The sequence below is a fragment of the Sylvia atricapilla genome, chromosome Z (assembly GCF_009819655.1).
Source record: "Sylvia atricapilla isolate bSylAtr1 chromosome Z, bSylAtr1.pri, whole genome shotgun sequence".
Lineage (NCBI taxonomy): Eukaryota > Metazoa > Chordata > Aves > Passeriformes > Sylviidae > Sylvia > Sylvia atricapilla.
Window position 1 is genome coordinate 45,357,237 of NC_089174.1, and position 27,598 is coordinate 45,384,834.

The window sequence follows — 27,598 nt, forward strand, 5'->3', positions numbered from 1 at the left end:
AAAATCACATTTTAAATCTATAATAATGTCTGATTTTAAGACATGAAACTTGTTTGATACCACCTTTTGCTCTCTAATGAGCAACTTTTACCAGTTTATGTTTTCAGAATATCTGGCCAAATCTAGTAAATCTAGTAGTCACCCCAGCAAATAGCTTAAATTTGCCCAGCCAAGGCATTAGAAAGTGCTTTTAGTGCTAGGTGATGTGTCATTTATTTGAAAAAGCAGGGTAGTTATGCACTTCTTACTGTTTCCTCTTGGAAAGGAAATGTGACATGCACAGATGTGAGTTGGCTGAGAACTAGCGTGGGTCTGGATTGCATGTGGTTGGGTTCATGTGATGCTGCACTCAAGATAATCAGCCCATCTGAAATAAAATGTCAGAGCTGAAATCCCACTGAGGCTTATCTGGCTGTAAGCAATGAAGGTGAAATGCCTCTTTTCACACAGGAGTGCTTTTGGCAACAGCATGCGAGTGGCTCTGGTCAAAAGCAGTCCTGGCTGGTTTCTCTCGCTTTTCAGTTCAAGTAGGCGCGGTGTGCATCACCTAGGAGCTTTTAATTGCTTTCTTGTAGTGTTAATTGGGTATTTCAGTGGATATACTCAGTTTCCTGCCCTTTCATCCTTTGCATTAACTAATTCCTTAGCAAGATCTCAGATCAATAGTTCCGAAATTCACATTACTGTGGAGTAGGCTGTCCAACCAGAAACAATGGGATGAAGTGGGTTACAGTGTCTGCAGCAAGTGTACTCAGGAGGAAGGGTGTACCACTCACCTTGCACCTTGTAGGCAACCCTTTCCTCAGCTAACGTCAGCACCTGCTTATTAGGAAGAATTTGCTGTAATTCAGGAAGGACTAACCTGTCCCTTTTGCAACCCATTCCTGTTGGGCGCCAGGCATGGTAAAAACCCAGCTGGTTGTCAACCAAATGTCAGGGTACTATAATTGAAACTGAATCCAGACAGCCTTTGTTTTGTAAGATCCCTCCACCAAAAAGGTCAGCATGGAAACTAACAAACAGCTTTGCATTTCTGAGAGAACAAAAATTATAGATGGGCACAAAGATTGTTGTCTGTATTGCTGCTTGTGTGCAGCTAGTTTGGAGGCTCCCCTCACACTGTCCTCATGCCTAATGTCTGCCTCACACTGTAATAGCCATTGAGATTAATGTGACCCTTCCACTTGACTTCATTAGGCTTCAATCAAGCTTTTAACAGTAATGAGAAAGAAGGAAAATGCCCTAATGATCTTAAAAGAGAAGAAAATATCCCTCTTTATATCATTTTGCTTTTAAGTGATAACTTGATATACATACAGGATGTCAATACTGTTCCCTGCAGTTGTATTTTCTAATCAGATTTTAACTAATTTTTTTATTAGAATCTTTCACAATGAGCAGTCTTAATTAATGGCAGTCATTAGGCAGCACCCTTTTTAATGAGTTATATTAATCTGCTCACAGGTTTCTTAAAAGATTTCAGTGGTTTGCATCTTAACAAATTACACAAGCATTTGACTTTAGGCAGCTTCATTTCTTTTACTCACACTATCTCAGTTACAGATATTTTATGAGGGTTGTGTGACTCATGTTCTTGCAATGGAGTTTTAATCGTTCAATTATTAATGTAATATCTCTGTAGAGAATGCAGTTTTCTTTAAACAAAGAGAAGCAGAAGCTAGGGGTGACCATATGAAAGCAGTATGACTTCCATGCAACATAAAATCTCTGTGGTTGTCAATATAAGTCAATTGCATTGTTACAAAAGAAAGGGGGGAAAAAACCAACCCAAAGTTTGGATATTTATTACAGCACAAATCACTGTGAAGTTGCAGCTTGCAAGATACTGCAACTAAGTTGGTGATTCTTTTGGAGTCTGTTTATCCCTGCCCTTTCCAGGCCCTAAGTAGATGCATTGAACATTTTAAGTATTATGAATTCCCACATTCTGTTTCAATGTGTTTCATAAATAAGAAAGTTAATTGCAGGTATTTATTGGGAAAAAATGTTTATATGCAGAGCAAACAAACCTGTAGCAGTCAAAAAAACCAAATTTGCTTAAAAATAGAAATTACTATATTCGAGATTGTTCTTAAATTTGGGGTTCTTTTCATGGTCTTAAAAAAACAGAAGGTTTGGACTGATTTGACCTCACAAAACTACTTTTATTTACACTGTTAAGGAGGATCTTCTCCATTCTTTTGGCAGATGACTCTGATATATTCATCATAACTAAATCAAAATACAAATACAAGGTGAAGCAAAAAAAAAACCATGTGCATTAAACTTTGCTAATGCACACTCTGTGAAGTTGAAAATATAGAAAATACTTGTAAAAATATAGAAAAGTCTTGGCCATTCTGTCTTGCTAAATTCTATCAAGAATTATAACCATTGTCTTGAGAAAAATCAAGAAAATTCAAACAGCACTTAAGTAAGTCTCTGTAAAACCAAGTTACACTTCTCTTAGGCTATTTTGAACAAAAAAAAAGCTTCCCATTGCTTTTGCTTTTGCATAGTAAAAAGCACTTCCTCTGAGTCTTTCCAATGGAGTATTGCCCAAATAAGTTCAAATATTTTAATGAGATACTAATTAAAATTTAGTTACTAAAAATTTAGTTATTACTTAAAATTTAAAGATACTGTTAGGAAGGAAGATTCTCACAGGAGTCAGACAGCAGGAGTTTAGACCACTTGATCACCACAGTACTTGATCCAAATTATGGTACAGACTGCTCTTGTGTCATCTGAAACAGAATTTGCTATTAGTACCACTTTATGCAGGTACAAATGTGGCTGTTAAAATATTCCAGTGCTTGGGTTTTTGAACTACAGTTTTATTACATTTGTATTTCAGGTTTATAGCAGGGGGAGGTTTTTGCCATGCCAGAAGTTTTTCTCCTTTTTCCATTTGAGGAAATTCTTTACTGTGGGGGTGATGAAGCAGTGGAACAGATTGCCCAGAGGAGCAGTCCTCTGCCCCATCCCTGGAAGTGTTCAGTGCCAGGTTGGATGGGGCTCTGAGCAGCCTGGTCTAGTGGAAAGTATCCTTGCCCATAGTGGGGGGATTAAAACTGGATGATCTTTAAGGTCCCTTCCAACCCAAACCATTCTATGACTCCTATAATTTTTCCATAATTTGTTCTCTGCTTGTTAGGACCTGGCAGCCAGGTCAGTGACTGCCACAATTGCTGAAAGAATAAATACTTGTAGCATTCTCATCTGGCAGCTGAATTAACCTGAATAGTGTGAATAATGATGTGACATAATCCTTAAAGTGCAAGCATTCTTAATAGAATTAAATAGGTCATTGACAGATGGTCATTCTCCATGTGAACATTAACAAGCAAAGAGGGCTTTTTTTCTTGAAGGAGATGATTAAGTATGAAGAATCTGTTTAAAATATGTAGGTCTGACATTCTTCACTTACCTAAAATGTCTATGCTGTTCTGTAAGAAGAGTTCCATGGAGTAATGCACACCAGTCTGTTGCATCGATGAACAGCATGAATTGACTCCATCATTTAAGTATAATATGAAGCATTTCCAGTTTCATGGGTTTGAAAGTATACCAGCTGTATATGTTGATCTTGTTTAATTGTTAAAAGTTTTTGTTTGTTATGTTTTTGGTTTTTCTCTAGGTTATGGGATGATGGAATTATTGATCCAGCTGACACAAGACTGGTTTTGGGTCTCAGTCTCAGCGCGGCACTAAATGCACCCATGAAGAAGACAGAATTTGGAGTTTTCAGGATGTAAACTTAAACATGTTATCATCAGAATGACTTCTGTAATAATTAATTCTGTAATACAGGATTACTTCTGTATATTTTATTTGGGGCTGGGCAGCACACTAACTACAATATTGTGTTGATTTAAAATAAAGATTTATAAGATGCTATTTTTAATTAAACTTTCATCATTCTTTTCATTGACTGTAACTGTCACACAGTGCTTCAACTTTTTGATAGTAATTTGAGACAAGTCACTTACGTGCTTATATAACTGCTTTGCATGAATAAATTGCAGGTTCTAGTAATATGTTTCATGTTTGACAAGAAACTATTGATACTATCTCTTAGATAAATAAATGTGCAAAATAAGCAATATATTTGGTGCTTATCAGCTCCTATGTTTCTTTTAATTCTTTTTTGTATGTCCAACAGAGAAAACCCCATATGTGCTAATAAATAGTTTTTGTGAAAGGGAAGTGCTGTAAGGGCAGCCAGGGATTTCAATACAGCATGAAATCACAAATTTCATGCAGTTGTTGTCATCTTGTTCTATCTCTGGCTTTCATCCAAGAAACACTGCTTTTCTGCTTGGGTCCCTGAAGTCAAAACAACTATTAAACCTGATGAATGCATAATGTTTTCTGGAAAAGGTGGGAAGTGTGTGCTAGTATCTGTGAAATCAGCAAGTTGCTGAGAGCGTATGTGAGGACAGGAATTTGCTGCAGAGGTGTTTAAACCTTGCCCATCGTCCTTCTGGTAATTTTGTTTTCACAAAAACAGTGTTTTCTCCACAAGGATCAATGCTCTGCTCCGAGCAGAAGCCTGAAATCCACTGGCTTAAGGAGTTTTGAGATGCTGGAGTGCTTTGGTTTTTCTGATTTATTTAGGGTAGCTTGTTGGAGTGTAAAGTTTTTCAAGAAATCAGTGTCTGTCATTTAATTTGTTCTCTTCAGAAACGTTGCTGTTCTACTAGGGAAGAGGAAGGTGACTTCATTTTATCTAGCTTTCCTCTACAAGTGCCCAGATAGCCATTGCCAGAGATATTCTTAACTGAGAGTCAAATCCAAGAAGAGCCAATGTAGATGAACAGAGGTCCTATCCTGTGCTGGCCTGTGGGAGAGCAAAGACTCCTAAGAGGAGTAATCACCCAGAGTAAGGTGCTAGGTGTAATCTTCTTTGGCTTGTGTGGAAAGGAGCTCTCCTTGGATCCAGGAGGAGGATGGAAGGTGTGCTATCTACCAGCCGTTCCAGTTGTGTCTCAGATGCAAAAGAGAAAATGAAATAATTCTTTGGAGTGGGGATTTTCAATGTAGAATGTAGACAATGTAGACAGTGTGGCTTATGTTGAACTGTATGGTCTCTGGCACACCTCTATATTGCACTAAAAGAGCAATTTTTCCTCTCTTTTTACTGAGATGAAATGTATCCAAAGCCGGGTGTGTTCTGCACGACTACAAAGGTTACTTCTGTAGGTCTGGACTTTCATGCTTACTCTGAGTATATTAAATAATATTTAACATAGAATAATAATTTTAAATACTGCCAGCTAGGCACAGAGCTGTGCAGTTTTGCCACTTACCTCATTATACACATTTGTCAACATGTCTGGCACAGACCCAAGATTTCTTGATCCCAAAAGTAAAATGATAATATTTATGGTTGGTAGACTTCTGAAATGTATTTAAAAATACCCTACTTCTAAATACAGATTTATAAAATATAAAAATATATATATTTATAAAAGATAAGCAAGGAGAAAAAGAGTTCCAGAGCCTGAAATGCTGGTAGTGGCTTCCAGTAAGAAGAAATGCACTGTATTTTCTCCTACTCCAGCTGAATAATCAGTTGACTTTCTGTTCTTAATTATGATGGTCACTTTTGCCTGTCACTTGCAAAGCCATGAGGTCTACTGCCTGTTTCTGCTAAGAAATCTGATCTCCTCTGAATAATATTTTTATTTTTAATATATTCTTTCAATTACTTAGATAATTAAATCATGCTAAGTTGGAGACAGTAACAGATAATCCTGGGGTACAGATGAAAAAGCAGTATGTTTGGAAAGATGCCTCTGAGAATGGTATTCCCTGTTGCTTGTTACATCTGAAAAGACAGCTCTTTACATTTGTCAAAATTTCTTCCTCTGAATATGTGTGCAAGCAAAGTCAAAACACATCTGATTAAATAGGAGTGTTCTGCCCTAATAGTACTTAGCTTTGCAAACATGTTAAGCAAATAAAATTAATCATCACAGTCAAATCACCCTATCAGCATGATCTCATTAGCACTCACTATTGGGCAAGATCTTCAGTGCAGAACAGCAGTTCAGAGAGCCTAGTGATAACTAGTGGTTATCACTCCTCCACTATGCAAATATATTGGAAAAGATTTTGCATGTTACCATTCTGTACGAGGCACTGACTGTACACAGTGCCCTTTGTGTGTGATGGTGTTCTGATCACTGAGATGGTCTCTTGCTGCCCAGGGGTCTGCTGAAAAACAGTATTTTTTCTGGAGTCAGCAGGAGGGAGGGGTTTTACCCTGTGCTTGTACCATGTTTGGAAGATGAATTCAAGCTGTCTGAAAATAATCACCCAGAGCTCTCACATTGCATCTTGTACCAGGTTTCTTTTGCATCTCATGCTTTTGCAGTAGCAGCTCCTTCTGCCATTGCAACAGTAATTTCAAGTTTTCATTGGCATTGTGCTATCAGTAGGATCTCTTTTGGAATGAAAGGAAATTTTAAATAAACCTAAATTAAAGGTAACTGCCATATTTATGATGGCAGAGGCAATGTAAAAGCTGTGGTTGACTATTTCAAGACTTCTCCTACTTGTCTCTGGTACATGTAACCTCTTCATTGTGGTGTTGAGGCAGCTGATAACCACTAATCTGTTCCTTACTGCAAAGGGTGGTACTTGGGATGACATTGATTTTTAAAGTGGAGGTTGAGGAACAAGGAAAATTGCTGTGCCATATTAGGGACACAAACTCTGGTGGACCAGGACATCACACCAGGTGCTCTAGAGTTCCTGGACACCTTTGCTTCTACCTATTCTTGCCTTGGGCACAGCTGTTCTGAGCCTCCCTCTAGCCCCTGAGAAGAGGGGAGGCCAATAAGTTACCTAGTTCAATTTCTCTGTGATAGTTAGACATGGTCTCTTTAAGAGGTGAATGCTTGACTGCAAGGAGTTTAAAAGAGTTGATACTGTGACCTTGAGGGTGTTTTCAAACACCTCTACAGAAGGAAATGGGAAACCATGAATGAGGTGGGCCAGGCTTGTTTTCGTGTCCCTAGAGACTTTGCAGTAACCAAGAGTTTCCTTTTCAAATTATCTGGGCTGAGATGATAAATTCAGGATGGATCTTAAAAATGTACCAAATTGCCATTTTTGTTTTTATTTTCATGGCAGCTAGGAAAGTGCTGGGAACCTGGAAGCTACTATTTGGTCTTCAATCAAAGTTTGTGGCAGTTTGTTTAACAAACATCAAGGTAGAGCCTCTGGAACACAATCATTACAAGCCTGCTTCCAGGGCTGAAATGAGATGTGGATAGTGCACAACCTCTGCAATAACTCTGTTTGCGGAAATGGAGAAGCCACTGGGGACCTGTTCCCACTGCTCTTCCACCCATGTGGGGTTTGTTTATTGAGGAGTTTGTAGCCTCAGTGTTTGTGTGGGCATTGGTATATGTGCTGTTGTTCTGAAAACCCATCTTTTATTTAAATGGCGTTTGTCCAATCTGTTACTCATCAAGATGAATTGCTATATCCAGCTGAAATAGATGTCTTTCAAGTATGCCTCTGGACTCTTATTATTTCAAAAGTGGCAGAACTCTGATTTATCTTAGATTTTTATCACTGTTCAAGATATCGGGGAAAAAAAAAAAAAAGCCTTGATTCAGAAAACCAATGATGCTATATTATTTTTTTAACTGTGGTTTATAAATTAGGCAATTTAACAAGGCAGTTATAAAAGCCTGCTGCTTTTCTACAAAGCCTTAAAGCATCCACTTAAAGCCAGATGTCCATTTTGGTGTCTCTGATTCAGTAGAGCACTTGTTCAAGTACTTGACACTAATCTCTACACTCTAGTAGTCCTAAAATCCATCCAACACTATGTCTATGACAAGCCAAAACTGGAACACACATAAATGCCTCAGAACTGCTCACCAGTGTCAGCATAAACCTCCATTATTTTCCCACTTTTAGAAGTACACTTAATTAATTGACCATGGTGGAAGAGTATGATTATGAAAAGCATGTGTGATTTTCAAAATTATCCATTTGATATACAGATGATAATGCACATTGGTAGTGTTCTGTTTGTACCATAGGTGCAGTAAGATTTGCATGGAGAAAGTTAGCTTTAAGAAACTTGAATTAGTACTTAGGTACAACAGAGCTGTCCATCCGCAAGGTCTGATCACACTTCAGGTAGATTACCCCAAGCTGAGCTCTGAAGTGCCTCAGGCTCCCTGTATTTCTTAGCCAGCTGTCTTATGACTGGCTACTGATGCTGTTGGAAAGTACCTGCCTTTTTGTTATTGTTAACAGTGATTTTCCATTTTTGTATCTTGACCCTTTTCTGCTCCTTGACCTGGTGGCCTCTGACACTCTTACTTAATAATCAGCTACCCTCTTGATATTAATCCTGCTGATTTTTTTATCCCCCAGTTCTGGAGACAAAGTATACAAGAATGGCTGAATGGGGAACAAGGGACAATGATGTTTGCAGGGACAATGTGATACAGACAATAACAGGCACAGAAACTTGTACAGTTTTGTAGCCAGACATTTCTGTAGCCAGGCAGACACAATGGATTTTGGAAACAGGAATTTGTAATTGCCTCCACATTTAACGATAATTTTACTGGAGTAGCTAACATTAATTCAGCTTCTTACTGTAAGTGTAAATTGGAAAGAGAACAGTGATGTTTTCTGAGCATCTCTGGTGTGTTCAACACTGCATGAGTAATCATCATACTAAAAAATATGGTTTGTATTTTTGGTCAGGCTTCACAGATGCTGCTTTTAAAGTTGAATAGGCCATATATCTGCCTCCCTGTATGAAGTGTTGCATTTTTCATAGCCTGGGTTATTTCTCTGTTCTAAGAAACTTCGTTTTGGCATACCCATCGTTTTCAGTACTGCATGTGGTGGTGGTTTTGCTCCAGCCTGGGAACAAAGCCTGGACTTTGCTATGAGTGGTTTACTACTAGCGTCACATCTGAAATCTTAGCCTTCCCTGTGGCTAAATGAAACTGGAGGATCCACGCAAGACAGGCAGAGGATCTCTACTCTGACCAACAATTACAAATGAGACCTTCGCTGGATGTGATGATCAATAGGAGTGTGTGGGAGGAGGTAACAAGCAAGAGGTGAACATGCAGTACTGGAGGCAAGCAACGTGATGGAGAGATCAGAGCTTTTTTATTGCCTCAGACAAAATGCTGCTGTTGAAAATTACTTGTTAAACCACACTCATTTTGTTCCCTTGAAAAAATGCCTGCCTGCTTGGAAAAATACATGCCTGGACCTGTTTAATTTGTCTTTAAACAACTTTGTGTGTGTGCTCACATTGTATTGGCTTTTCAAGCTGTTCCTAGCTCCCCTTCCTAGTTTCCCTACAAATAGTTTTCCTGGCTCTAAAGAGTTTGTTAACGAGCTGAGGGGAGAGTTCTGTTAGCAAGGTTTTCCAGTTTCCTCCTCCAAATGATCTTCCCTTCACCTAAGGAGAGAGAGTCCAGTTATTGCTGCTGTTGACTTGCAAGCAGGAACATCCCCATAGCCACTTCAGAGCCGTGAGCTTGAAGTTAAGCCTCCTCATAGGTAGACCCAGCCCGCTGCCTCCTTATCCAAATAACCAGGTGGCAAAATGTCTCATGCCAGCAAACTGCTGCCCAGTAGCCCTGTTTTACCCCAGCCTTGGCCTAGAGGAGGCTGGAGACGGCTGAGCTGTCTTCATCTTGCATGCCCTTCTTGGCATGCCACTGTTTTTCTTAACAGGAGCAGCTGCCCCTGCCACCACCATGTCTATGAAGCCTGGGCAGGTTTGACCTGCCAGGGATCTTTTCAGTCAGAGTATTCATGGATATGAGGCCACTGGGCTTGCAGAACCAAACGTCAGTGGGAAGGTTTGAATGACATTGGTTCACTGATGCTAGGTCTCCTTTTGGAGACTGCACTTTTTCTCTCCAAAACAGAGGTGGCCTCATTTCACACACAGGGTGTATGATGCTCCCCAAGAACTTGTTCAGTGGTATGATGTTTGACCTCAAGCACCATTCACAGTTCTGCTTGAGTATTCCCAGTTACTTTTATCCTGGACCTTTTGATGCTGCTTACCTTGCTCTTGCGCTTACCTTACCCTGAGCCTCCCCACACTGTTACTTCCCACCTGTCCTTATTCAAGCATTCACATCCTCATCAGCTTATTGCTTATCATCACTATCTACCACAACCCCATCTCCCCCACTCCTTCAGGCTTATCCTCCCACATGGTTCTTCCTTCTAGCACGTCATGTTTCCTTGGCCCACTGCATTCTTACTCTCTCTCCTGTCAGATCCCTGCGTCGACCTCCAAGCCTAGTCTCCCTAGTCTGCAAGCCCAACTTCACTTTAATCTCTGTGTGTCCAACGCCCACCCTCGCCCTCATCCATCCCAGCCCTCAGGGGAGGGGGAATACTTTCCCAGTCTCCTCAGAGCCCTCGGCCATAGGGAGTTCCGACAGGGTGCGGCTGGGCTGGCCGCCTTCCCCTCGGTTGCCCTCAGAGACGTATTCGCTGTTTGGCCCGACGGCCAGGGACGGCCAGGGACGGGCTGTCGGGAGGTGGGGGGCTCGGAGCCGAGCCGAGCCGACACTCGGGGCGCGGCGGCGGTGGGCGCTGACGCACGGCGGGGCGGGCACGGCGCTATAAAGGCGGCGGCGGCGGCGGCGGGGCGGCAGCACCATGGAGAGCTGCCGGGCGCTGGCGCTGTGCGCCGTGGCGGCCGCGCTGCTGCTGAGCGCCCGCGGGCACGGAGCGACCCCGCCGCGCCGCGCCCGCGACCTGGGACCGCCCGGCGGCGGCGGCGCCTCCCGGGAGAAGGAGCTGGTGCGGCGGGGGCCGGGGCCGGGCGGGGGGCGCCGCCGGGGCGGGCGTGGTGTGACGGCGGCTCTGTGGTCTCTCGGCAGATCGAGGCGCTGCAGGAGGTGCTGGAGAAGCTCAAGAGCAAGAGGGGACCCCACTACGAGAAGAAGTTCGGGCAGGTGCCTATGGTGAGTGTCCCGGCGGGACGGGTGGGGACGGGACCGGGAAGGGAATAAAAAGAAACGGGGAGGGAGCAGAGCAGAATGAGGCGGGACGGGACGGAATGGCAAAGGGACGGGAAGGGACGGAACGAGAAAGGGATAGAATGGGGACTGAATGGGGGGGACGGGACGGGTACGGAATGGAACGCGGACGAGAATGGGGAAGGGAAGGGAAGGGAAGGGAAGGGAAGGGAAGGGAAGGGAAGGGAAGGGAAGGGAAGGGAAGGGAAGGGAAGGGAAGGGAAGGGAAGGGAAGGGAAGGGAAGGGAAGGGAAGGGAAGGGAAGGGAAGGGAAGGGAAGGGAAGGGACAGAATGGCACTGGTCTAGGGACTAGGCTAGACGGCAGAGGACGGGACGGGACAGGACTAGGCGGCCGCTGGTGGTGCTCCCACTCACCGCCGGCCGCTGCCCGCAGTGCGACGCCGGGGAGCAGTGCGCCGTGAGGAAAGGGGCTCGCATCGGGAAGCTCTGCGACTGCCCTCGGGGGACGTCGTGCAATTCCTTCCTCCTCAAGTGCCTGTAAGCAGAGGCGCCCCGGGACAAGCCGCCGGGAGCGCAGGCACTGACGTCTGGCCGCGACGTGCCGGAAACTTCCCGCAGCTCCTCAGCCCGAGAAACGCAGCGAGAAGCCCCCACGTCGCCGTGTAACGCCGTCCGTGACATCCGACATCCGTGGAGCTGTTTTCTTTCTCTCCCCCGCCCCACCCCTTCCTCTCCCTCCCCTTCTCCCCTGCTTGTTTTTGTCCGTCCAGGAAAATTCCGGGCCGTCCCTTGGGAGTAGAGGTGCCGGTCCCGAGAGCTGCAGTGCCATCCCGAGTAGTGCCAAGCCGTGTCGGGAAGCAGTACCGGCCCCGTGCCGTGCCCTGGGCTGTCCAGCTCCTTCCTCGGGCGGCGAACATCCGCTCCACCCACTCCGGCTGGAGGAGCCGGGGCCAGGGGATTCCCCTGGGGTGGTTGGGATAGCGGGGGAGGCGGGGTGCGGGTGTGTCCAAAACACCCCTCTCTCTTGCCTCCCCGCTGAGAGGACGCAGCTGGGCACACTCCAGAGCAAGCAGCCTGCGGCCCTCGGTGGGGTTCACCCGCACCGCTGGCCTCAGGCCGAATCCAGCTGTGCTCGCCCTGTGCTGTAGAAACTCGGGCATGAGACACTGATGGTGTGCAGGGGGTCCGGCACTACCCTGGCTGGGGTGGGGCTGGGGGGAAATCGGTTGCTTTACCAGGGCCACCACGGAGAGAAGGCTGTCTGGATTCGTTGCAAACCACCTGGGGATATCCTAGTCATCTAGACCAAACGCTCATGTTTCTACAATGAACTGATATATAAAAATATGTCTATCCTCCACAGGCACACTGTGTATTTCTGTGAACTCATAACGTGTTTTAATCCTTTGTTTGTGTCTATTAATAAAGTCAGTGTTCTGATGATGGTATTTTGGGTGTTTTAATTCACACATGGGAATCCCTAGCACTCAGAGGGAGAGGCTAAGGGTAGGTACCTCCAAAACTACTGCAAGTGTTACTGTGTGCTTTAGCCAGACTATCAGCCAGGTCGAGACAGGACTAGAAACCAAGGTTCATGTGTTCTGGTGCTGTTCAGCTGACATCTGCTCCCTCCCTGCAGACATCCAGAGACACTGTGATAAACACAGAGGTTTAGGACCTCAGGTTTTTCTTTGGGAGAGGACAGGGTGCATGCCAGCTGCAGGGACTTGTCTGGCGGGACGGTGTATGGGAGGCAACCACCATAAGCTGGATCATCTGCGTTACTATTTTTCTATTCCTGTAAGTGATGGATACCTGAAGGAACTTCTTGCCTCTCCTTTGTTACAATTCATCTGTGGGTGTATTTGTGAGAATCAGCTCTTAATTCTATCAGCATGGAGATGAGGGGCTGCATCAGCCAAGACACACACAGGGGAAAGACATACAAGGAATTTTTGTATTTCATGCTGAAGAGAGCACAAATTTAGGTATTTTGTGAAAAAAAGGCTTCTGTAAGGCAAAAAAGCAATGCTTTTTTCTTTACTCCTAAACAGTAAGAGCACATAAGCAATTCTGACTGAAAAAGGCATGGAGAAGCTGATTTCAAAAAGAAACCCACCACAACTAATTTTGCTATCAGTATTGCCACTGTTATTATTGCCAGTATTGTAGTTGTTGAGGTTTAATGTTGTTATTAGTTATGATTTCCCATGACTAGAATGACCTCTTCTTTGCCTGGAGAAAGGCAAAATAAAGGGTAGCTGAAAACACCCAGAGTGTGAAGGCTGTTTTAAGTCTTGTATGCCACAAGACTGAGATATGCCATTCATGGGCAAGGGAGTACTGGCCTGGAGTACTGTGTATGTGCAGGAGTCAGGAGAGGAGGGTTAAATTAAAGCAAGAACCAGGGTGCACTTAGTGGGAACACTGTTCAGAGAGAATTGACAGAAAGAAATGGATATGTACTGAGCAGGGATAAAGAAGTCAGGAGCGGCCAGCTCTGCCCGCAACTTTTGTCAAGTAGGTGAGTGAGGCCTCTGGGGGAGAGCTGTGACAGTACATTCACAGGGCTGGAGCCAAGCATCAGGTTTTGTAAACTTGTAACTCCTTGTGGATGTTTTTATGGTATTTCCCAGAGATAATGTAGAAATTCTTAATTTATCAAGGGATAATGAAATAATTTTTGTAGCATCTCTGTTTTGTTCCCATCCAAGCAATAACAAGGACTTACATTTTGGTTTTTTTTTATACTCTGGCTGTTTGATGGTCCCGTCAGCACTGTGTCCAGCCCCAAGTACCACAGTTATCTCAATGAACAGCTCATGTATATTGACTCGACATATAGCATTTACTGAAGGTGTATTTACAAAGAATTGGACTGAAACATGAAATATTGGACTAAAATATGTCAAGAAATGTTCAGCTTATATGCTGATTTTATCGTTCTTGTATTGCCTGATTATAGTACTTGAAATTATAAATTTGGTTTACACAAAGATCAAAATTATAAATCTAAAACCTAATTTTAGGAATTAGGATTTCAGGTTTACTTTCATGATCCTGACATTATGACAATACTCTGCAATGTTGTGTGCACTAACCTGAGGGCTCTAAGCTTATGTACATGACCACTTACATGACATTACAGATATTTCTTTTGTAGAGGTTAAAAAAAATTAGGCAATGAGAAGAAATTGTGCTGTAAGAGTCAGAATAGAGTTGCCAATTGCATATTTTTCACTCCTGAAATTAATTACATGAAATGACACAATTTTTTGTTGAAGACATTTACCCCTGTTTTCAGCTACTCTGCCCATGAAGACTGAAACATAGGGAGACATAATGAAAAAGTCTTTTCATTAGCAAAAAGACTTTTTAATTTAAGAGGGTATTACATATAACTGCTGTCTGAAATAAATAAAAATTAAATACAGTGCTAGAAATCAAGGATTCCATGCAGAAACCCCATCTCTGTCAGTAGTCCAACCCCTATTAAGCAGCTGGACAAAGAGGCCCAGCCAATCTGTTCAGTTTGTCTCTTCTCCTTGCCATTTGTGGGCTTTCTCCATGTTGTACCTGCAAGCACAGTGTGATCCTCCTTCTTCTAGAGCAAACCTCTTCCCAGAGACCACCTAGTCAGAACTCAAAGAAAAAGATGATCAACTTACATTGCTTATCTGCAGCCAAATCTTCTTCAGGAGGCTCTACATAATTCTCAGGCTTGGTGTTCATCATGGAGGTAGGCACTGCTCTTCATTAACCAGCATTTGGAAAATGTATACCCATGGGTGCCAGCCCCCTGGGGTAACAGATTGCACAAGTACTGAGAGTAAAATTGAGGTTCACATCAGAAGACACAGAGTTTGGAGGTAACATTGCATGGATAAAGTGTATTTCACATATACTGGACAAATCCCATGACATTTTCTCCTGAGGTAGATTTTGTTGCTTTTCAGATTCTGGGGTGGTTTTTGTTGTTGTGGTAGGTTTGGTTTGTTCCCCCCTCTTTCCCCAGCTCATTTCTTTGAGTTAGCAGAGAAAATAGTTACACACTAATCAACACTGACTGATAAAATGTGGATGTTTTCAAGCATTGTACTTTTTTGTAACTGGTATAGAAGTACATGGCATTGAACCCAGCCATTTGCTCTTCCTTGTAAGCTTACAGTTTAACAAAAGTATTGGAGACTTTATGCCTTTCTGCTGGTGGTGGATCCACCACAGATTGGAGCTGAGCAAAAATGAAACCAGCACAAGAACAAGAGGTGGCAGTGTTGTAATGGAATGACATTTTCAGCACACAGCTGTCTCTCATCTAAATGAGTGTGTTAGCTTAACAGCGATGAATAGGATTTTGGGGAATGGTTTTGTTTGTTTTACAGAACAATGGAGCAATCTGGAACATGCACCCATACTTTGCCTGTCTAGAGAATCTGTGACCCCTTACAACTCCCAGCAAGTCACCCTTCACCACATAGATCTAGGTCCTACAAGACGTGGTAACACCCCTTGCTGGGAAGAGAGGCTGTACAAAAAGAGACTCAGGAACCTGAGCAGCCTTCCTTCACCCCCCACCTCCCAGTCCCTCATCCTATCTCTGTGAGCCCTTTTTCAGCTCAGATCTGGGCCTTCGGATTTTGGCAAGATTGTGCAGATGGTGTGTGGGACCTGTCTGGAGCCCTTCCACATAGTCGGTCTGCAGTAGCAGCTGTAATGAGGTTGGGAAGGAAAACGTAAGGACTGATTAAACATTTAAGGGTGGCTCTTTTAATTCCTCCCAAGTAAATGCCAAATACTCTTTTGTGTGTGGTAATTGACTTGTTTGCAACTAGGAGATCCTGCCTGTTTTGCTTAGGAGGCAGAATATCTTTTCACTTGCAGACACTATTCTAACAGAAAGATCACAACCACACAGGAGCCAGACTTTGTCCCAGAGGTACTTCTCTTTTTGCAGTCCTCTGTGATTGTCTTGTAGGATCCTACAGGATTCACAGAAATGATGACACCAACACAAAGAACCAGCTGCTGGGTTCCAGCTGTGAACCACAAATTGTATTTCAGGGTCTGGCACAGAGAGAGTGGATAGTGGTGAGGGCTCACTTCTATGCCTGGGAAGACAGATCCTTCTGGAAGCTGTGCTAAGGCACACAGAAAACAGGGAAATTGTTAAACAGCCAGCACATCTTCAGTAAGGGCAAGTCCCGCCTGGCCAACCCAGTGGCTTTCTCTGGTGGTTACTCTGATGGAGTGACAAGAGAAGAGCTATAGATATCTATTTGGACTTCTGTAAGGCCTTTGACACAGTCTCCCACCACATCCTCCTCCCTAAACTGGAGACAGATTTAAGCTGTCTTAAGCTGAGTGGTGCTGCTGACATTCCCAAAGGACATGATGCCATCCAGAGGGACCTGGACAAGCTCAAGAAGGGGCCCATGGGAATCTCACGAGGTTTAACAAGGCCAAGTGCACCAGGACAACCCCCAGCACCAGCACAGGCTGGGGCTGCACAGATGGAGAGCAGCCCTGTGAGAAGGACTTGGGGGTGCTGCTGGGTGAGAGGCTGGACATGACCCAGCCATGGGCACTCCCAGCCCAGAAAGCCAAACGTGTCCTGGGCTGCATCCAAAGCAGCGTGGGCAGCAGAGGAGGGAGGGGATTCTGCCCCTCTGCTCTGCTCTGGTGAGGCCCCACCTGGAACCCTGCATCCAGCTCTGGGGTCCCAGCACAATTGAACTCTGGTTGTGATTTTTGGAGACATCACTGGCAGTAGTCTGCTTGCATTTGTCCATAAAACAGGTAGCAATTCACACCAAAGTGCACATCCTTGCCAGATGGAGATCACAGAAATGAAACTAATAATGACAATAGGATGATGTGTTAAACAAAATGCAACTGAAATTAAGAACATAATGAAAAGCATAAAGGCAAGTGAGAGATTATCACTTTTTAGGTGACATATCCATGGAGGACGCCATACAAGCCATAGTTTTATTGCAATCTCACCTCTTATTTGTATTGATGGAATAATCAGCAATCTTTATGAAGTACATCAGAGAGGATATTTTTCTGCACCTGAACACAGAATGTTTAGTCTTATTTAAATTGTGATACTGAACTCATGTGGGGATTAGTAGATGGTGAACCTGCCTTTTTAAACAGCAGAATCAAGGAGGGATTAACTAACTTATTTGTATCAAAAAAGAAAGAGACATTTTCTTCCTGACAATATATTATATCACTAGTGCAGGTACAAGATTTCATAATGAACCAATGGAGGACAGCAGATGCAAAACGACACCACCACGATGGTGTACTGTTCCCTGCCAAAGCTGTGAGGGCTGAAATCCCTTCTCACTCAAGCTTTTTTGTATTCCTGATACACATTAAATGATAGGAATTTTGAATATGTCATACCCTAACTTAAGCTGATCTAGCAGGTTTTTGCAGTATTTCACCCTCATAACATACATAGGGTACAATGTGGTTCAGGATACAAAGAGTTTTTTCGAGTTGTTTTAATTACTTTTAATGGTAACTTTTAAATCTATCTTCATGAGTGCATTCAGCATTCCTGTTCTCATGTTATGCATTTGAGCATATCCTCTACATCTCATGTTTAGAATATACTTTGCCTTCATTTAACTCACCTACTACAAGCTTATACATCTTTTTATATCTGTAATTTTGTGAATTCAAACTGGATTCCAATTCACTTAGTTTTATCAGTATTCCTATGTGGAAAAGTAATTCAAGACTCAGTTAGCAAGGATGACAAAATTCTATGCAAGTAAGATACAAACCAAATAGAATATGTTTATAGTCATGTGCAAAATACTTGGACTGCCTTTTTTTGTTCATAGAGAAAACCACAAAATTAAATGATCATCGTACTGGAAGATTCTTGGAGAATGACTGCTATGCAATAAGAGCATCATATAAACAATTTTATACAGAATTCTGTTGGAGGGTTTTAAAAAGCTGCAAAAATATGGAATTCTCTAAGAACCATAGAACATCTTAAGGTGGGAAGGACCCACAAGGATTATTAAATCCAGCACATGTCTCTGCACAAGGCACCCCAAGAGTCATATCACGTGCCTGAGAGTATTGTCCAAACACTTCTTGAACTCTGTCAGGCGCTGTGACCACTTCTCTGCAGATCCTGTTCCAGTGCCTGACCACTGCTCAGGTGAAAAACCTTTTCCAAATATCTAGTGTGAATGTCCTTGACACAGCTTTGTGTCATTCTCTCAGGAATTAAACTCCAGAGCAGTTGACTAGTTTATATTGAGAACTGTGTGCAAACTACATGCAATTCTGAATTTCTGTGCAAAGTAATCCAAACAGGAAAACAACAAGAACAACACCACACTTCAGGGACAGTTTAATGGCTGGAGAACTGATCCATTCATTGGTTGTTGCTTAAGTTGTTCTTTTAGATACCAGTACTGTACCCTAGCCAAACTGCGTATTTGTTCTGATTTCAATTTACTTACACCATTTCATTGGTGTAAGTAAATCCAAAGTAATATTTCATTTCATATTACGCTATTTCTAGAGCTATTTCTACCTCATAAATCCTTAACTGAGTAAAGAATTGGAGATCTGATGAACCATGGGAAACTTCCTGGTTTCTGTTGAAGACATGGTGTAAACTCTATTTTGAGAAACACCCAAGCTACTTGGAAAGGCAGTGGTAGCTTGGAAGAAAGACTTGGGGCAGAAGCTGTTCAGACTATTTGTTATCAGAATATTTCTGATGGTGTTAGAGAAAATTAACATGTGAGGTACATACAGTCATGCTAATGACTGCTTTCCTGTCTGGGCAATAGCCAGCAGGTATTGGAAAAGCATGTATAAAACTTCAGATTCCTGCTGTTATGTTAGGTTTGGGGCTGTAGAAGGTGCTTCAGGATGAAGCTCCGGAGTCATCCGGAGTTTCTTGGTACGGGGTTTGGCTTTTGCGCGCCGCGAGCACAAGAGGGTGCTGGTTACTGTGCGGAGACTCCCTTAGGAAATAACTTTTTTTCCCCTGGTCTAGAATGAAAGAGAGGGAAATCTGCTGCCCTGAAGACCCATATGCCGTGTACTGAAAAGACACGATTAAGGACACCAGTACGCATGAAATTACATGTAAGTAAGCTTCCTTAACAGTACTGAAGTTACAGGTATTTATTGTTTGCATCCCTTTTCATCCATCATTTACTCTGCCTGAAGTCAAAGAAAGTACTACTAAAAAAGCATGCAACCTCGTGGCATCATTTCAGCAGGTCTGGGTACTTAGATAAAGCAACTGTGTAGTTCTCCCACATGACGGTTTAGCAAGATCACCTCTGGGTTCAGAAGGTACACTGCACTGGAGACTTCATACCACCCAAATTCTAGATGGGCTTTTAAAGTAAATTTTTACTTGCTTTATGGCTCCATCATTAGAATATACTCATCCAAGCACTATTAAATATATACAGAGATTAGTTCTTAGACCATGTTCTACAAATTCAGCAGAAGATGGAAGCAGAGGAGTGTGAACAGTGTTTGTTGGGATATTGCTGGAAAAGAGTTTAGCAGTTGGTAGAGGAATTGTCACATCAGTTTGCTGGATTATGTATATTGTACCTGGAAATGGGATATCTACATAAATGAGATATTTATGAGGAGCCAAATTTGACCATCCAGCTAATGGTTACCTGAGTAAATCTGGTTCATTGTCTGAGAACTTACGACTTGAATTAAAATTAGTTCAGATACACGCTTGGAAAAGAACAAGAGGCGTTTGAAGATAGACATGAGAAAGGTCTTCAGCTTTGATTTACAATATCTTATGAATATTGGGAATTTATTAATCAGCTTCTTGACTGTAAGACAGGGGTTTAATAAACATGGATTTTATTCAGAGAAATTGTAGTTTTGTTTTGGGGGCTTTGTGCTGTGTAAGAAAGATATTTACTTGTCCTTGTGTGTTTATTGTCGTTCAGGAGATCGGTGCTAAGGTAGGAAAGATAACCGAAAAATGACATGGTGCTGTGTTAATCTTAAAACTCCCTATGTAGATTCTTACCAATGTATTTCAGAATTGCTACTGCAGGCACACACACTTACCTATCTATGAATTAACCAATAAATCTCCCTGTATGCACGCATGCATACAGGTCAGCAGAAGATGTAAGCAAGTTTCATCATGTGATGGAAAAAGGGGAAAGAGCTTTGCAATAGTTTTTCTTTTGTATATGCCAACTTTTATCCAGTCCCTTCTTGTTCTTGAGCAAGCAGAACTACTTTTTTTAGTACCATTATTAACTTTGTATTGTCTTTCTTAAGGAAGCCTAACTTTTTCTTCTGCCTCATGGCAGTAAGTAAACAGTTTAATTCAATTTCCTATTCAATTATAGGCATATAATTTTTCTTACTCTTCAGTCAGGCATGTACTTCAGCACTGGAAAACTTTTTAGTTCTGGAAGAATACAAACACAGCAGTGAACACAAAAAGGGAGCTCCTGCAACCTAAATAGGTATCTCATCTTAATGATGACTTAATAGGTTAGAAACCAACTAATAAAAATAATGCAATTTACCCCTGAACTAATGAAGAAATGCTCTACAGAGCTGGCAGAAGCCATGAATGAAACTGCTTCTAAGTACATATAAAATACTTAACCCTAGGAACGTTTGTCCATCGAAATCTATCAAAAACTGAGTATTCTTCAAGTACTTGCTTGAGTATGCCCTTGGAAAATAACCTAAGAAATCACCTGATTATGAAAGAGAATATTTTGAGGAGTTTTTACCGGCAGTCAACCTAGATTCAAATTCATTTTTTCAACTGAGATGTAGGTTCACCTTTTTGTGTTCTATCCTTCCGATTTCATTCTTTATGGCAGATGAGCAAAATCTTCGTCATTTACTGAAAAAAATTCTGAGGTAAGAAGCAAACAATGCTGTTGAAAAACAGCTTTCAATACAGTGCATCATCTGAGGACTACTTCTTGTTTGGACTTATGCATTAGGACTGTCTGTAATGTGAGGGAGTTATAATCTCCCTCTGGAAAAGACATTTTGTAGCTGGTCTGGATGAGGATAGGCCTTTTTCTTCCAGAAGAGTCCTGACTGCTACACTCCAGACAGGTACACACTGAAACAAGCAGTTCGTTTTTACTTGTGCCACGATCACAAAAGTATGAAACAAAAGAAACCTTTGTTTTGTGCTTTTCCTTGCCTCACTGCATGTCTCAATTGTGTTAGCAATTATCAGGTAGCAGGGCAGAGTAAAGTCAGTGCTATACAGAACATGTAGTCACATGAAATCTGACAGAGATTCTAAGTGCCAGGTCCAGAGTAGATGATAATGGAATCACTGGAAAAATCAAGTTTCTTTGCTCCTCTTTTTCAGAAGATACTTTGTGTTACTAGTTTTCAGTTATCTTTGTCTCTCCCACCTTCCCCTTCCCCAAGTAATTTTCTTGTTTTGGACATATGTTATATTTACAGTATATTTACATGGTCATAGCAGCCAAGCTGGCCAACTGCTGTTGAATGTTGATGACTACAGAAGAACATCCACTTGGCTGTCTGGTGGAGTACTTATGTATTTCATTCCCCAGCTCCCTCCTGGACAAATCCTCTTCTTCTTCTATCAACACAAAGAGGCCTTCAAGTTCCCTCTACTCCTGTGTCACAAAGCAGAAGCAAAGCCTGTAAGTAGTAGTGTTAGGAGGAGAAGTGAAGCACAACAACTGAGCATTTAAGGATTGAAGTTCATAGAAGATATTCTAAACCAGACCTTGTTAACAATGAACTCAATTCTATGTCTGTATCCTCATCCTAAATAAAGATGGAACAATAGTTGTGCTGACACCAGCAAGGTCAGAATCTTACCCCAGGCCCTTGCCTTCCCCTTCCTTATAATTCTGCCCAGTCTTGTATTTGGCAAGAAAGATATGGATAATTTTTCTTGTTCAGCTCTTTTCTGCACCATTTATCATTCTTCTCAACATATCAGATCACCTTTAACATAAATTTTAAGTTTATATGCACAAAACAAGTAAAGCAATTACACTTTACTTGAAATGCACCTATTGAATATGTTTCTTATGATGTAGAAGACAGTTTACAGTATATAGAGTATAGCAGACATATTGGTCCTAAAGCATAGTAGTTTCTTACAGAAATAGTAATATTTTGCCTAATTCCTGTCTAATCATAGAATTATGCTATGTAGTTTGTTGAGCATAAGGCCCAGTACTGTTTAGGTTCTACACGTGTATTACTAAAACACTCCTCTATGTAATGAAGATGTCAAAAAAGAAATTTCTTCAGCCTGGGTTCCTCACAGCAGTTTCTGAATTTCCAGCTGCAGGAGAAAAAAAAAAAAAAAAAAAAAAAAAAAAGGCAAATAATTAAAGGGTACATCAATAGGACAGCTAGAGCCTGGTTAATCTATTGAGGGGACCCCCCACAAAAACCCATGGGCCTTTATTCCCTCAGAATTTATGCGTTTTTTCCTCATGTGCCCTGCATGTGCCTCTTGGTGCAATGGCAACTTTTGGTCTGGGGCCTCCTAACACCTTATAGAATTCTTTCCCCATGATCCCACAGGCAGGCCACTAACTGTTCTTATCTTGTTGAGACTCAGCTTCTGCTGAGGACTGCAGCCTCCTCATCTTCTGTTTTGTGCTGCCGATGCACTGGTTTAGTTGGAAGCGAGCAGGAAATTAAGAAGTCTTTGGTTTAAAGTAAGGACTGCTAGGCAATAACTTAAACACTGGTTTGTAATCAACATTATTCTCACTGTACATACTAGTAGGAAAATCATTAAGAAAATTAACCATATTCCAGCCAGAAACATCTCTAGATGAAAGCCTGCAACTATTGGAATACAACTCCAGAAAATTCAGCTACTCATGCTAAAGCAAATAAATTCAAGGCAAACAACATACTATATCACACTGCATTGTAACTCTAAGTTCCTTATTCTTACTTAAAGAATGCTCATTAAGCCAAACATTATTATCTCTCCACAGGGACCAGAACCATAATAATTGTTTTCCAGTATCAAAAACCTGTCTGCATTTTCCTTTAATTCATTCTAGCAAGTTAAGTATCTTTCACCATTATTTTCCTTTCAGAAAACCAAGTAATATTTATTTTGCTTATTAGAGCACTAGCACAAGGTCCAGTATCACAGGTTAGGTGCTCAAATAAGGCAACACTACTTGTTTGAGAGCAAGATGTTGCCTTGCCACAAGAAAGATGACAGCTGCTCTGTGGATCTGTGGTAGGTTTGGCACAATAGTAAAGCTGAATTTTCAGTTCTGTCTGCATACTGCTTTTAGAACAAAGGTAACATGTTTTAGCCTTCAGACCTTGTTGTTTAAATATCAAATTAATGTCAACATCTATCAGGAGAGGAGCATTCTCTACATTTGCTAGAATGATAGAATTTTCTGCAGCTGTATTCAGTGTGTTACTCCATGATTGTCACCATGAGTGCATTACAACACTAAAACGTGTTATATACAATAAACATATATATAAAAGTTAAGGCATCACTTGAATGGCTTCCCACTGCAGATAAATACATAGCTTAAGTGTAGAGGCTACATAAAACTGAATATTACACAGCTGAAAGTAATAAGAACATCTGATTATAATAGTTTTGTTATGGTGGGTGCAGATAATAACTCAAAGTTAGGTTTGGCAATGACATAGCCTAATCATAATAAACTTCTTTTTTTTCATATACAGATCAAATGCAGTACTTGAGTGACGATAATGAGTTAGAAGTGTAAAAAAACTACTTTTCTGTGTACTTTCCTATACTTTTGTGTACACAATGTGGAATCAAGTTCTGCTTCATTATGTTTTTTAAGTAGCACTACTACTTGTGATCCAGCCTCTAAGATTCTCAAAGCAAAATTCTAGTTGTGTGAAGTACCACCTTATGTAGAATAAGTACATGAATGATGATATTGCTACAATGAATTAATTTTTCTTGGGGTTCCCTCTACAGTAATCATGAGACCACGTAGATCAAGCTTTACTGTTTTATTTTTCTTAATTAAGTATTGAAAACAGATAAGTGAAATGCAGATACAACATTTCATTACTGAATGCTCATTCATTTTATGACTAGCACTGTATTCTCATTTCACAACATCCTTTATTAGATGGCTCTTAACAGAAAGTACAAACATGACAAGTACACAGAGATGGAGAATAAAATCAGAAAATAAATAAATTACGTAAACAGAAATAATAATATGTAGACAACTCATAACCTCTCTGCAAATGTGTAGAGGTCAGATAGAAAGACCACTCAATTCTTGTTCTGTCCCCCAATGGACCCCTCAAGTCCCTCTTTCTGCATCTCCACACTAACTTTTTCAGAGCACATTAAGCTGTTTGTTGTTTCAGTAATAAAAAACCCCACATCAAATTCTATCCCTCCTTTGGTTGTTAGGAAACTAAAAAACACTTGCTTCATTGACTCAAAAGGAGGGTCAGAAAAATGATACTTCAAATTATCTATAAAGACTAAAGCTGTTCCAAATGCCCATTACAATGTATAACTTCTCTCTGCCGCAAACAGACAGGAAAGATGACAATATGTTGGCATAGCAGGTTTTTAGGTCAACAGCTATGCCAACATCTTGCCTCCTCTCCAGCTCTGCATAAAGAAACTTCTTGGAAAGGGTGTCTGTAGTAATTGCACAGTCGTTAAGTGTGATTTGTTTGATGTAAAATAGAAAAACAAAATTTATGTAAAAGCTTCACACTGTTATGTAAAACATCTGAGTATCAGTCTCATCATACAGTGTACAGTAATGGTAATGTGAGTGGGTTTTTACCCCTTAGGCTATGAGATCTAAAAAATCTCTGACAAAAACCAAATTTGTAGTTCTGTGCCTATAACAGTTACAGAGCAGAGACAGTGTTTCTTAACTATTTTTCACAAAGCAAGAATATACTCAGGACTTTTCTTACCAATGCATCAATAAAATCCAAGACATGGTGGATGATCTAGAGCTGTATCTTACACACTGCAGTGGAATCATACACTCAAGTGGCTTTATTTTAAACTCATTTTATGTTTGGTTTCTCTTTTTTTCCCAGATTCACCTAAACAAAGTGATTACAAAGGAAGAGATTTAAATGCACATTTGCTGTTATAAAAATACGTCAGCTGCTTCATTCATACCTAGAAATCACACTGCCGATCTCGTAATCTATTTCCATTTGCACAAACATTTGCAGATGGCATTTTTGGGAGCAGTGGATTTGCCAAGGAGACAGATTTTCAGGAGGAAAGTGGCAGTCATTACATAACTGGAGACAGACTCCTCCAATTTACCTTGCCTCTAATTTAACAGTGTACATTTCCACTGTTTGACGGTTGATTGCTGTTTTCTTTTCACTTATCTTAAACAAAGGAGGGGAGATATTTTACTTTATTTCTCTAATTATGTACCTGGTTCTATAAAGCAGTCAGAATGGCAAGAGTGAAACGTAAGAGTCTAAAGAAGTGTAAAGGCAGTTGATAACCATCTGGAGCACATTGACTAGGTCCGTCATTCACAACACCAAACATGCTTTACTGAACAGACGAAATTGTCAGCTGTGGAATTTGCCAACAGTACCTTTAATTTTAACTTCCAAACTCTGTATTCAAACCTGACACCTTGAGTTTATATCAGCATTGTGGAGTCTTGGTAGTTTGGGGTTTTTTTTCCTCCAGATTTTTAAGAATCTGGAGGAAAAAAAGGAGGAAGCAAAGGGAAAAAAATAGAGGAGAGAAGGAGAGAAAATTTGTTTACATTTGTTGCAACATCTTTGACATAAGAGAAGTGCATTCATTGTCACCAGACACCCTGGTATTTTAAAATTTTGTAGATAATCTTTGAAGAAGCTGGGGTTCAGTAAGATCTTTCAAAGCTGAGGTTGCACAGTGTAGCCTCCTTCAGGTGTTACCTTGCTATCAATGATCAAGCCCTTTCAAAATACATAACTTAGAACCCTCCAAAAAAAAAAAAAGGAGTGAAGATAGAATAGCATATTTTTCTATATTACATAAATAGAATAGAAAACATTCTGAAGCCAAGCACTTTATCACATTTCAAAATACCACAGGGAGCGCCTTTTGTTGTCCTTGTTGATGCTTGTGTCTTTAATTAACTTTACAATTAGCATGTGAGCTCACACAAGTGAAAGTCTGTTTTCTGCCAATTATTCTCTTTTAAGAAAACTGCAGAGTTGAAGACGTGAATGACATTACATTTCAAAGAGCCCCTTTGAAACTATATTTAAGGAAAAGTTCTTAAATCTACCATTTGGGAATATTATCAGTGATAATATCAGAATTTTTCATTTAGGTATATCAGGATGGGAAAAAGTTTAAAATCATCAAAATGGAAAGTAAATTGTAAGTTTCAAATGTTTATTTCATAAATATTTTTGGATGTACAGAAAAAAATATTTACTTGCCTATTTCATGTTTGCTAAACCTTTTTTTCTGCCTTCAGAATTTAGTTTATAAATATGTAAGGAGCTTGTATGTTCATACACAACTTTTCATTACCATTATCTTATAGATCTCTTAAAAGTCTGTGTGGTTATTTTAAAACTTTTGCAATAATCTCTGGATTTGCTTAAAATAATAACTTTTCAACCCTTTTTTTCTGAACTGAAAACTGCTTATATTTGGGATCATATTCTGCAGAATGTTTGGGTATATGTGTACTCACATCACTAGAGGGTTTTTATACTATGACATGACATAAAATAAGCAAGATTTAAATTAAAGCAGACAAGATCAGGGTGTGTTAACATCAGCCAATCTGACGGCTCATACAATCACTTCTGTCCTAACAAAGCCTGTTTTTTGGAGGGCAGTGTATGAAATGCAGCTTAGCCTGGACTTAGGCCAAGGGAGGCACTATTTTAAAGCTGACTGTGCCACTGACCCAAAGAGCCTGGATTTGGCATGCTGTGATGACCCAAAATCTAACCAGTTTAAACACAGGCAAGATTATGCTTTGCAGCAGTAACAAGCTGCTGTTGGAAGTTATTCCATTTGAGAAATCCACCTCTGAAACTGAAAGCAGAGAAGTGGAGTTTGCAGAACTAGCATGAGGAGCTTGCAGCACAAGATTCTGACAACCTGCTGATAAAGTACCTTTGATGCCACAGCTCATTTTAGACAAAGTTTACTGTGAAAGAAAAAAAGGAAATTGTATATAATCTAATATAATTAATGGCTTTTGCATATTTTGTAGACTTCTTCCACAGACCCTATGAGGTACAAAAAACAACAGGTAAAGCATACAGCAGTACATCAAATGCTACCCAACACATAAAGCAAACCAGCTGCTGAACAAACCATTTTCTGACTAAGGAAAACCATGTAATTATAATTGATAAAACCAGAGGTGTGATAGTGCATTTTTCTAAATAACTTGCCAACTTCATCTGTTCTCCCTGTAAAAAAGTTCAGTAGCAGAACATAATTTTTCTTCAGTACAGCCAAGTCAGAATATGAAAGCAAGGCTTATTTATTTGATGCATTAAAGCATCACACAGAAGTGGGGTGATAACAGGA

At 41.0% G+C, this 27,598-nt stretch overlaps 2 protein-coding genes across 2 annotated transcripts in view; both read left to right on the forward strand.

Moving 5' to 3' along the window:
- Window positions 1–4,110, forward strand: part of MCCC2 (methylcrotonyl-CoA carboxylase subunit 2) — a 36,429-nt gene extending 32,319 nt beyond the window's left edge. Inside the window, exon 17 of the mRNA XM_066339882.1 lies at window positions 3,641–4,110. Within this exon, the coding sequence (XP_066195979.1) occupies window positions 3,641–3,758 (118 nt within the window). The 3' untranslated portion in view covers window positions 3,759–4,110. The remainder of the gene's footprint in view (window positions 1–3,640) is intronic.
- A 6,573-nt stretch (window positions 4,111–10,683) lies between these two features.
- Window positions 10,684–11,775, forward strand: CARTPT (CART prepropeptide). Its single transcript, XM_066338845.1, has 3 exons — window positions 10,684–10,827; window positions 10,908–10,991; window positions 11,441–11,775. Exons 1-3 carry the CDS (start codon window positions 10,684–10,686, stop codon window positions 11,546–11,548), a joined length of 336 nt encoding a protein of 111 aa, XP_066194942.1. The 3' UTR covers window positions 11,549–11,775.
- The last annotated feature ends 15,823 nt before the right edge of the window (window positions 11,776–27,598 follow it).